This window comes from Beta vulgaris, chromosome 2 (assembly GCF_026745355.1).
Source record: "Beta vulgaris subsp. vulgaris cultivar EL10 chromosome 2, EL10.2, whole genome shotgun sequence".
Lineage (NCBI taxonomy): Eukaryota > Viridiplantae > Streptophyta > Magnoliopsida > Caryophyllales > Amaranthaceae > Beta > Beta vulgaris.
The window spans coordinates 1539104-1551794 of record NC_079203.1 but is presented as its reverse complement, the minus strand read 5'-3'; the positions used below and the strand labels follow the sequence as shown (position 1 = coordinate 1551794).

Below are 12691 nucleotides of genomic sequence, written 5' to 3'. Positions count from 1 at the left end.
CCAAGTGTGAAACTTGGGAGTGTTGGAATCCAAGGATCATCCCACAAAGCAATCGAACTCCCCTTACCCAACACTTTCCTAACTCCCTTTCTCAATGTGTCCTGTGCTGACAAAATTGATTTCCAGGTGAAGCTCGCGACGGGGCTAGCTTTGGCTTCCAGAAAAGTCTCATTTGGAAAATACTTGTTTTTTAGGACTTTAGCCACTAGAGAGTTTGGGTATTTAATGAGCCTCCAAACTTGTTTAGCCAACATAGCTTTGTTGAAAGCACCCAAGTTTCTGACTCCCATGCCTCCTTCTCTCTTTGAGTCATAAAGTTTGTCCCATGCCACCCAAGCTATCTTCTTTTCATCCCCTTTTTGCCCCCAGAAGAAACTTCTGCACACTCTTTCAATGTCATTTAGAATGCTTACCAGGATATTAAAACAGTGCATTGCGTATGTAGGTATAGCTTGTGCAACAGCCTTTAACAGAATCTCGCGCCCCGCTTGTGACAAAAAACCTTCCTTCCACCCTTTTAGCTTCTTCACAACTCTTTCCTGGATATATTGAAACATTTTTTTCTTTGAACTCCCTACAAATGTCGGAAGTCCTAGATACTTCTCATGGTATTCCACAGCCTTAAAACTCAACTTCATCTGAAGCATATCTTGCTTTTCTTGTTCAATATTTCGGCTAAACGATACCTCGGATTTCTCCATATTCATTTTTTGACCGGAAGCGGCTTCATAGGTGGATAAAATGTCCAGAATTTTGTCAACTTCATTATCATTGGCGCGCATAAATAACACACTATCATCTTCAAAAAAATAGATGTTGATATCGCATTCACTTTCTTCCCAATTTTTAGGCCATGAATTTCTTTTTTAGCTTCAGCATCTCGTAATTTCTTTTTTAATATCAAGTTAACGTAATTTAACTTAAAGTAGGCTAATTAACACATAATTACTATAATCTCATACAAGAGCTATTTTTTTTCTTTTCCCGCAACAGCTAAGAGGCTTTTTTCCCCTATAATATTTCATTCTCAAGAACATCAGTATGAGAGAAGAATAATGTAGAAAAGCAAATGATTAGTAATTGACTAATTTCCTCTTAAATTGGACTAATTTCCTCTTAAATTGGAGAATTGGACTAAATTCTTGTTAAATTGGAGTCAATTATTTTGACTACTCTATTCAAAACGTGATTCCTGTTTTCTCAAATACAAAATTCAACTAATAATTGTCCCTAATCTCGTTGACTTGGATTCAAAGTACTTATGCTTTCTACTTATACACACACTTTCTCTCTCCTCCATTTTCACAGTGAAAAACTCCATGGATGTTGGAAGAAGAACATTGACAATGTTGTTGTTGTTGTTTCTGTTGCTTACGATTCATGTTGATCATGGAATATGTTTTTCTCTCTTCAGAATTGGGGATTCTCCTCGACAGTATATTATGGTATGATTTTTTTTTTTTGTTTTTACAAAAAGTTTGTTAATTGCAATTGATCTACCTAATTAGTTATTGCTAGCACAAATGTGTTTTCCTAGCTTAATATTTGTATCAATGATATGTATAATGTATGTATATGTGTAGAGCGAGCCACAAAGACAAATAATATAGATGGGATTTGAACCCTCGTTTTGAGTACCCTTGTCCCCTTGTGAGATTTTATAACCAATTAAGCTAGTTGACATCCGTTATGTTTATGTATTCATAAATTTCTTGTGCACTTCCTTGTGAAGTTGTTTTTATTTCATTTGTATATGTAATTTTTAGTTAGGATGTTGCTGAATATTAGTGTTAGTTTATATTTGATAATATGGTTTGGTATTTCACAATAATTTGAATATGTGATTGGTTTAAGGTAGGAATTGAAAAGGAAGTGATAAAAAGAATCAAAGGTAATTGTCAATAGAGGCAATTGTGAAATAATTGGAGAACAAATGAAGGAAATTGGTGAACAATTTACAAAGTATGTCTATTTCTAATATGTTCCTAACAATGAACCAAAGGTAATCGTCAAAAAATTGGAGAAATGGCAATATTAGATAAACGAGCAAGCTCGTAAATTTTGTAAAACTGTGGAACCAATTTATGTAACGAAAATTGCAAAGAGTGGAATTATGTAAAACAAGCGAGAATTGTGCAATTGAGCTTGTTGTTGGATTTGCAAAAAGAAACTTTGACATATTGTTAGAGATAAGAGATATAATCAATATCGAAAAATATATATTCCGATACTGATTATATCTCTTATCTCTAACACATTAACATTTTATACTGATTTCATATGGGTATACTTTTATAGTTTTCTCAATATTGTGGAAGGACTTGAACAACCCTTTTGTTTTCTTCATCTTTCCTTCTTTTTTATGCAATTAGAGGCTTCATTGCTAGACCATGCTTGTAGAGAGCACTGTTCATTAGTTGCATACTGTTTGGTGCCATTTTCATTTCCTTTTCTTCCAAAACTCAAAAGCTATTGATTTCAATGATTGCTGAGCAAACATGTGTCATTGGTCGGAGCCAGTAAGTTAATTATAGTGTGTATAGCTTCTCGTCTATATGCAAATTGACATCTAAAGAACCTTGTTTTTTGATTGACAATATGGAACAAGGATGGATGTCTTCTTATCTAGCCATTTTAGAATACCTGTTTATCCCTATGGCTCTATTTGGTTGCACGGAGAACATTCTCTATGGTGAAAAAAAACACTTTTATATTAGTTTTGTTTGTTTGATTCTTTACGATAATAGTTAGAGAAAGAGGAAAATTGATAATTGAGGAAGAGGATGGATGGGAAAGAGAATAAAATGAGAGGAGTAAGAAGGAATATGTAGCATTTTTCCCCATAGAAAGTAAAATGTTTTCCTCCTAATCTGTATCTACACTTATCTAGCACTAATATTTGGTAGGCTACGAAGTTGGCAACAATGACATCCGAATGATTTAGTATATCCAGTCAATGTGCTCTTTATCCCTGGAGAAGTTTTCCCCCCTCATGTTTCCCCTTCTGGGGGTAGCGTTCTCTTCGCTTTTAAATAAGTTCAGATAAGTTATAACACTTTAAAAAATAAGCTTTAATAAGTTTGAATAAGTTCTAATAAGTTTAGATAAGTTCTAAAGCTTTAATAAGTTCCTATGAATTCGGATAAGTTTAGTTGAGATAAGGTCAGGATATATAAGGGAAAGAAAATTCACCCTTATGGGTCGGTTAGTGCCTTAGTGGTTCTTAGGCATTCTTCAATCTTCCCTCGTTTGGTTAGTGTATTTACTTGTAGCATTTCAGCTAACCTTGTGAATTTCTTTCACTTTGATATTATTTTTCTGGTTTCAGGGAGACCCATTGTTGGTGAAAGTGGACAAGTTAACCTCTGCTGATGCTGTGCTTCCTTATGCATACTATTCTATTCCTTTTTGTTGTCCAGATGCAACATTTGACACTGCTGGATATTTTGGTGATTTTCTTGGGAATCAACTTAAAGACTCTGCTTATCAGGTCAGTGGAACTATATTACAACTCATATATATCTGGAATAACTGGTCTTGACTATTATCTACCATTTTGTAATTCTGCAGTTCAAGATGTTGGAACCGCTGATGTGCAGAGTAGTCTGTCGTATGACTCTTGATGCACAATCGGCAAAGTCTTTCCAAGAGAAAATCCATGAGAATTACCAATTTAACATGTAGGCCACTGATTTGAATATCATCAATGGTATTAAAAGGATTGGAAGTACTAGGATTGTTCATTTTCCCTCTTCATTCTGCATAATTACTCTTCATTCTGCATAAATATGTTGTGTTCAATTTTCGTGGAGTTGAAAAACTCATTCTGGACATTGGTTTTCGTATATGTTGTGACAGACTGAATCCGACCCATAAAATTGTTTCATTTATAATTTATTTAGTGTGTTGCGATTAGTTGGGTTTTTTTAGTAATCATGGGTCTAATAGATGACAGCTTAAAGCGTGAACAGGCTAAAATAGTTGGCCTTCAAACCCTCTTACGATACACTTGTTTGATTGTATTGTATAAAATGGTAACTGAAACAAGTTTATCTTCCTGCTTCCTCTCTTTGTTGATTGCAATTCTCTAATGTGAATGCTGTGTCAGGTTCTTGGATAGACTTCCTGTTGCTGTTCGTTATCAACTACCAAGTGACGAAGCTGATCATAATTATCAGATTGGATCCAATATTGGGTTGAAGGGGAATTATGCTGGTGTGAGTATACCGCCTATTTCATTTTGGTTATCTTGGCGTGTCCTTGACTCCTTATACTATGAATCCGTGTTTCAATGCAGGAGGAAGACTATAAATACTTCATTTACAACCATCTGGCTTTTACTGTCTTGTATCACAAAGATAATGCTCGCACTGAATCAGCAAACATTGTGGGCTTTATGGTCAATCCTCTCAGGTTAGTCCACTAGGGAACCCTCATTAGCTTTAAGCTCTTTCCTACTATGTCATCCCCCTTCCAAAGGAACAAGTGGCTCTACAGACGTTATGATCCTCCTCTTTTGGCTCCAGTGTTAAGCATGAATATGAAGGGAAATGGAACGAGACGACTACTTTAACAACTTGCAAGACTCATATAGAGGAGACATATTTTTCATCCGGTCCTCAAATAGTTCGAGATAAAGAAGAAATTGTGTTTACTTATGATGTTATCTTCCAGGTAAATCAATGGAGGTCCAACACTCCAACTTGAATTTCTTTTGATTCTTAATTTTTCAGAATGCTGTTTCCAGATGTCATTTCTCTCTCTGTGAATTCTATCCACAAATATAACTCGTAAAATTATATACCTGCGTATAGCTTTGGATGATTTACATCGGGAGTAGATAATGGTCATAGAAACACTTTTATTCATAATGGTCTAACTGACAGGACGATTATGTGGATGGAGGCTGTATTATGATTTTGAGTGCCTAATTTGAACTTCGCCTTGATCGTTTTAGGAATTAACAGAACCGCAAAATCTTTTCTTTCTTGAAGAGCTGCACAGTATACAAAGATTTAAGTGATAAATGAAATAATGTTAAAAGCCTTTTGGTTGAGGCTAAAAAATACGAAAAGTAAATAATGGCATTGGGAGTTGAATGGTAACTATGTCAATAAAATTGGGTTGAGGAAATGATGATGTTAGTATGTTACATATGATATTCAATAAGGTCTGTCCATGCATCTCCATTCATCTGATTGAGTTAAAGCAATAATACGATGCTCCAACTGCTTGAACTCTAAGAGCCTCTCTGGTTGCTGAGAGTATGGCTCCTTATGTCTTGATGTTCACGGTTCTGGTATCCACACTAGATGGACATTACTCTCAGTTAGATTTCTTCTCATGGTTATCTCATACATCTGAATGACTGGATTTGGTTAGGGAATCTGTTAAATTTTTTGGAGTCCTGTTGGAAAATGGAAATATTGGTGGAAACAGAAAAGCAACAAATCTAGAATGTTAGCTGAGGAAAAAAAAAAAGAGCTCAGATTCATACAATCCACTGAATGACAAACAATAGGTATAAGGGTACAAATTACAATAGATCAAACCACTCCTTCCCTCTCTGAAAATCTGCACTACACTGCTAAAAAGCATGGCTAACAAAAGCTGTCACACTGCGTGTTACCTTTACTGTTTTCACTTTGACAAAGTAACTTCATCTGTATGTCTCAAACAATCATTTGAAGAGTCGGAGAGATGGATGAAAGAGGGAGTGATGGTCGTCAAGGTCTTAGGGTGAAAGTTGACAATCTAATATAAGTGTTATGGTTTTGCAGAAGGTGGTTGGATTTTGACTGGGCACAATTGCTCGCAAAGACAAGTAGTTATTAACATTTACAATCTCCCATAGCTGCAAATCTAGTCTTTTGTTACGTTCTTCTAGTCTTTAACAGAAACCTAGAGAACCTTGTACTCGATATAATCATATAATGGCATCGCTTTCTACTTTTGGTTTTATTTTTTAATATATTCTTGTGTGCATATTATAGGAGAGCAACATTACATGGGCATCTAGATGGAATGCCTATCATCAAACCCAGGCAGATGAATTGCATTTCTATGCAGCAATCAACTATTTAGTGACACTTGCTTTTTACTTGGGAGTACTGGCTATTATAATGATGCGTACATATCGTGACATCTCTAAGTACAATGAACCTGATATGCTGGAGGAAACAGGATGGAAACTGGTACATGGAGATGTCTTCAGGCGTCCAATTAACTCGGATTTACTTTGCATCTTTGCTGGAACTGGGGTGCAGTGCTTTGGAACTGTGATCACAGCTGTGTCGGTCCTTTCTGTCTCAGGATTTATCTTGCCTTCAGACTGGTTTGCGTTCTGGAGAGTCATTCTCGTTCTTTGGGCTTTAATGGGCTATTTTGCCGGCTACTCATCAGCTCACCTTTACAAAATGTTTGGAGGTACACAATGGAGAAAGACTGCTGTCAAGACTGCATTCATGTTGCCTGGTCCAGTAGCTATCATTCTTTTCATCTTAAATTTTCTGACCTACAGTCAGAAATCCTCAAGTCCTCTTCCTTTTCCGTCTGGACAAATGTTTGCTCTAATCCTCGTTTGGTTTGGCTTTTCAATACCCCTTGTCTTCATTGGCAGCTTCTTTGGGTTCAGAATTAAAGCAAGCCAAGATCCAGTATTAACAAACAAAATCCCGAGAGAGATCCCTGAACAACCATACTATAAAAAGCCAATCATATCCCTTCTTGCAGGAGGGATTTTACCATTTGTGGTTGTCTTCTACGAACTGTGGAACATTTTGGTTTCTATCTGGTTGCATCAGCTTTATTACATTCAGAGCTTCCAGTTCCTTGCCTTTCTCACTCTGCTGGCTACTTGTGCTGGGACTACTATCGTGCTCTGCTACTTTCAGCTCTGTCGCGAGGACTACAGGTGGTGGTGGACTTCGTTCTTAACATCCGGCATATCAGGAGTTTACCTTTTCCTGTATGCCACTTATTTCTTTGCAAGCATGTATGTAACAAAGCCAGTTGCAATGCTTCTCTATTTTGGTTACATGCTCATTGGTTCTTTTGCTTTTTTCATGCTAACTGGTACTGTTGGCTTTTATGCATGTTTATGTTTTACTAGGTACATGTACTCATCCTTGAAGATCGATTGATCTGTAATAGTGGTGCCTTAGAAAAATATAAACTGCCTTTTTCAACTTGTATCATCTCGAGTGGAAGTATATAGTTTATATTAGACAATGAAATGTCAAGAAAAGAAATTGAGATGCTAGATGAACCACCCCCTTCCAGTTTCCAAGCCACTCATCTCGTTCAACAGATTAGTTGTAAACCCGAGTACTACAACAAATTGACACTTATGCCAGGATAGAATTCATAGCAAATGTGTAAATTTTCCGTGGCTATGCCAAATAGCCACGAAAATACTCCCATTGAGCATAGCTAGAAATTGGCACTCGAAACTCGATTAGAAATTGGTCCAAAACGAACGGCATCTGAGCCAGTTTTGTGACTCGAATTTGGTTGAATTCGAACATGATAAAATCGTTTCTTACCCGACCAATTTGAAAATCATTACATCTTTAGTAACAAAATGACATTACGAATCATAATGCATCTTTATGAACTAACGAATTCTGGAAAATTGTTCAAACTTTCATTTGATCTTCATACTATTGGATTTGAACCAATGTCTCCTGCCGTATGAAAGCAATACTTTAACCGGTGAGTTAAGTAGGCCTAATCCAATATTGCTTAGAAGCAATATCAATCAAACATATCAAAGAGCTATGATGTTGGATCGTGGAATATTTATCTTGACAAGAAATTATCTACATGCTAACAGGCCCGGTTCTGACATTTTGTGGGCCTGGGGCGATATACCTTATAGGGGCCCTTTTCCCCCTAATACTATACTAGTCTTCTATGCACGCGATGCGTGCATCAATTGTTTGGGTCTATTCTTAATAGCCATAATTGCTGCATTTCCTTCGAAAATTTTGATATTGCTTAAATAGGCTGACCAAACAAACACAACATAGTAACGATATAATTGATTTGACAAAACAGGAGATTGTCAAACATTTGGGGGAAGCTGACACACAATATTTCTGCATACCTTGCACTCACTAGATACACACTTATTTTTGTGGAGCTGTCACGAATGAACAACGTACTTTGCTCACAACTCCCATTATTTTACTCACACTTACAAATTGGAAGCCAATGCCTATAGTTATACTACTACTTGATGTATATGCATGTCACCAACTCACCATACAAGGTTTATGTAGATGTTCTTTGAGCTTCATGATTATTTATTTTACCAGAACCTTCAAAGTCAGTGTCAGTGGTCCAGTGGACTGGAGAGTTATGGCTCTAAGTTTTTTATGGAAGATTATTTGTCAATTGGGGTCCTTGAACACCGAATAAATGACGAATGCTGTGGACCTGCATCATATCATGCTGGCACTAGTCTCTTTTACTATTTTCCATGCTAGTTTTTGCACAAAGAAATCTTCTCAGTTCGCTTTGTAATTTTAGAGTGTGAATACTGTGAGAGGTAATTGTTAGAGATACGAGATATAATCAATATGGAAACACTGATTCTCGTCTCACGCCCGTCAACCTTGACAGATCACACAGAAGAGGACTTGGTAGTCTGCAGGAACAACTCATCTATGCAGCAACAATTTTTTTTTTATTAATCTAGCTGCAGGGACCAGCTTGACCTCCGTAAGAAATAGTATAAGTTCTCTTGGTATTTGATAAATCATGAATGTATGATGTATCTTTACCAAAGCTTGAAATAAGATTCTTTAGATTGAAATTATGTCCAAGTTGGTAACAACTTATTCTAAAAATAGAGCTTATTTACTATACCTTGAGAAGACTATTAGCTGTTGTAATGAGTGACGTTGAATTAAATAAAATATCATTAGTTCCTGTCATGGCAGGCTGTAAGAGATGCCTAAATAGACTTCTCTGTGTGTGAAAAGCTAGACAAATTTGACTTACATGGAAGGTGACTTATTAAAACAAAATTAATAATATGAAAACTTAAAAGCTTAGGATCACCTTTTTGATACAGTACATTGACTGATAAGTACAATTCTAATTTTGGAAGGTCATGAATTTACTGATTTTTCATTTTAGTCAACAAATTGTGTAAGGCAGGGAACTGCATACTGTATACATATCCAGCATTATAAACTTGATTTTGCTCAAAGGAAACAGCTTACAGAGAAAAAAAATAGAGGGAAAAGAATGGCAGAAGCTATTGTATCTGATATTGTTGTGAAACTTTTGGTATATATGGGGGAATCAATGGTTGAAAAGATAGCTCCCTACTTCAATGGGAGAAATAAACTAGGAAAGCTTGAGCAGACAATGAGGATGATCCAGGCTCGCCTTCTTGATGCAGAGAGGCTAAGAGAAGCCGAGAATGGAGCTTTAGTCAAGTTGTGGCTCAAAAGGCTCAAACATGTACTCTACCGACTGGAGGATTTAATGGAAGAGATCATTGTGGTTGATGAAGGGAATGAGCAAATGTCTGGAGGTAAGCTCACTAAACCTTTTCATGCTTGTTTTTCAATCTCAAGTTCCTTTAAAACAACTAGAAAATTGGCTATAGAGGCTAAGGCTATTGTGGAGGCGTTGAAAGCCATCACATATGAAATGCACAGCCTTAACCTTAGGGTACATCCTGTCCATGAACAGCACTCAGATAATCTGACATATAGGAGAGTGAGAGTAACACACTCTTTTGTATTGAAGGAAGAAGTGATTGGTAGAGAGGCTGATAAAAGGGAAATTGTTCAAATGGTTTCAGACTCTGATAATATTGAGGGAAACCATGTCTCAGTCATTCCGATTGTTGGGATTGGTGGACTGGGAAAAACAACTCTAGCCCAACTAGTCTTTAATGATGAAAATGTTCAAAAACATTTTGAATTTAAATGCTGGGCATGCATCTCTGAGATTTCTAGTTCGGAAGAGTTAGTAAGAAAAATTCTCAGATCTGTATCTAATGATGATTTTCACCATGTAAACATGGAACAACTTCAAATCCAACTGCAACGAATGATCCATAACAAGAGATACTTGCTCGTGTTAGATGACATATGGGATGAGGATCGTGAGAGATGGCTTCATTTGAAGCGTTTGTTGTACAGTGGTAAACCAGGAAGCAAGATAATTGTTACCTCAAGGTCCAGAGTAGTGGCTATAAATATGGGTACAGTAGAACCTTATGAATTGAAGGGCCTATCAGAGGATCAGTCTTGGGAGTTGTTCAAAAGCCTAGCATTCAAAGAAGGAGAAGAGGAGAGAAACCAAAAGCTGGCCAGCATAGGCCGGGAGATTGTTGACAAATGTGCCAACGTTCCACTTGCCATTAGGACTATAGCTGGCCTTCTTTATTCTAAAGATACCGAGACAGAATGGGAGTCTTTTAGAGATGGTGAGCTGAGAATGATAGAACAAAATGAAGGCAGTATAATGTCAACTTTAAAGCTTAGCTATGACCACCTACCATCGCAGTTAAAGCAATGCTTTGCATATTGCTCTGTCTTTCCCAGGAATTATGTATTTAGGAAACAATATCTGATTGATCTTTGGATGGCCCAAGGGTTCATTATGTCATCACATGACAGCCAAAGCCCTGAGGATGTTGGTGATGTATATTTTATGGAATTATTATTCAAAAGATCTTTCTTCAAAGATGATGTTCGAGGTGAGGATGGTGATATTATCAGCTGTAAAATGCATGATTTAATGCATGACTTGGCACAATATATGGCGGGAGAAGACTCTGATGTAGTATCTGGGTCAAAATTACAGGCAAATGACAACATTCGGCATGCAAGTATTTTTGTGGGCTCCTCTTGGGAAGTTCCCTCTTCAGTGCTTGCAGCCAAGCAAATGCGATCTCTTCTTCTCCTATCGCATACTACATTAGTGAACATGAGTGCAACCTTTTCAAGTTTGAGGTGCCTTCGTGCACTAGACTTGCTTAAAGCTGATTGTGAAAGCCTTCCTAGCTCTGTAGGAAAGCTGGTGCACCTAAGGTACTTCAGACTTGGTTGGTCCATTGTATTTCTCTCTGAGTGCATGACGATGCTACACAACTTGCAGACTCTGGATCTTCGGGTATGTAACCAGCTTAAAGAATTTCCGAGGGGCTTTCACAAATTGATCAATCTAAGGCAGTTGTATAATGATAAAATTGGATTGAAGGATTTGCCACTGAGATTTGGGCAGTTAACATCTCTTCGCACATTAGATAAATTTGTGGTGGGGAAAAGTAATGGTTTAGATGCTCTGGCTAACTTGAACAATCTTGCTGGAAAAGTGGAGATTTATATAAAAGAATATCGTAAAGAAGCTGTATCTGAAGCAATGATGGCAAATTTAGAAGGTAAGAAGCTTGCTGAGTAGTATTAAGATGGTCATCCTCGTATGAAGATCCATGTACTGATGCAGCACATGATGAAGAAATTTTGGTGTTAGAATACCTGCAGCCCCCTCCAACTCTCAAAAGGCTACATGTTTTAGCCTGGAAGGGAGTGAGGTTTCCAAGGTGGGGCATTGATGCGTCACCTTGCTATCTCATGAACCTTATTTCTTTGAGTATTCGATTTTGCCATAGATGCCAATGTCTCCCTCCCTTGAGTCAACTGCCTCATCTCAGGTTTCTCGAACTTGCGTACCTTGAAGTGCTGGAATACGTAGATATTGGTGGCAGTAAAATCAGTCATAGTGGTTTTACTTCTGCCTCCGCTAAACCATACTTCCCATCATTGGAACGTCTTGAGTTGCAGAGTTTGTGTAATCTAAAGGAATGGTCAAGACAGGAAGTGAAGAATGACATACATAAAGATACACATGACAATCAGCAATACTATTCGCTGGAGCGAGTTTTTCCTCGTCTCTCTTGGCTTAGAATATACAGTTGCCCAAAGATGATGTCAATGCCTCTAGTTCCAAGGCTTGAGTCGTTGGAGGCATATGATGTCCACGCAACACTGCTGAAACATCTATTGTGCAGGGAGCATTCATCAACAATACTACTACAACCTTATGCTCCAACTTTGTGCACATTAAGAAAGCTGGACATTGAATCAGTTCATGAACTGGATTCATTTACTATTAATACATACTTTGAGTCCTTAGCAATTAAGGGATGCAATGAATTGACCAAATTAACAGCAGAGTGTCCCACCTCACTCCGACAACTTACAATCAGTGAATGCGGGAGACTCAGATACATATCTAGTGCTATGCAACATCTCTCTTCCCTTCAGGATTTGAAGCTTTCGCACTGTGAAGAAGTGGATTTATGGGACATCATGGATGAAGATAATGTTATTGATATTGAGGAGACAAGTACTAGTTCTAGTGTCAGACCGATACCTTGGAAAGGCTTGAAGAGGCTTCGCTCCTTGGATTTATATGCAATCTCAAAACTGAAATGTCTTCCTAGGGGCCTATGCTGTGTCACAACTCTTCAAGAGCTTTATATGAATGAGCTTTCAGAGTTGACAGGCCTACCAGAATGGATTAGCCACTTGACTCAACTCTGTCGCCTGTCCATAAGGAATTGCCATAAATTGGTGGAGCTCCCAAAATCTTTTTATAAGCTCACTGCATTAGAAGAACTGAATATTTGGAAGTGTCCAGAACTCGAAACAAGGTGTGAACG

The 12691-nt window shown here is 37.4% G+C and overlaps 2 protein-coding genes across 3 annotated transcripts; both read left to right on the top strand.

Moving 5' to 3' along the window:
- The first annotated feature begins 1018 nt into the window (after positions 1-1018).
- LOC104887766 (transmembrane 9 superfamily member 9) lies at positions 1019-7196 on the top strand. 2 transcript variants are annotated; one of them, XM_048638097.2, is made up of 7 exons: positions 1019-1445; positions 3329-3490; positions 3571-3680; positions 4109-4217; positions 4298-4413; positions 4527-4674; positions 5994-7196. In XM_048638097.2, the coding sequence occupies exons 1-7, from the start codon at positions 1320-1322 to the stop codon at positions 7140-7142; spliced, it is 1920 nt and encodes a 639-aa protein (XP_048494054.1). In that variant the 5' UTR covers positions 1019-1319; the 3' UTR covers positions 7143-7196. The 2 variants fall into 2 exon arrangements, with proteins under 2 accessions (XP_048494054.1, XP_010670803.3); XM_010672501.4 differs by lacking the exons at positions 1019-1445; positions 3571-3680 and having other exon boundaries at positions 3363-3490.
- Positions 7197-8039: 843 nt separating this feature from the next.
- Positions 8040-11763, top strand: LOC104887768 (putative disease resistance protein RGA3). The gene has a single exon (XM_010672502.4). The coding sequence runs from the start codon at positions 9256-9258 to the stop codon at positions 11425-11427; it is 2172 nt and encodes a 723-aa protein (XP_010670804.2). The 5' UTR covers positions 8040-9255; the 3' UTR covers positions 11428-11763.
- Positions 11764-12691: the final 928 nt, after the last annotated feature.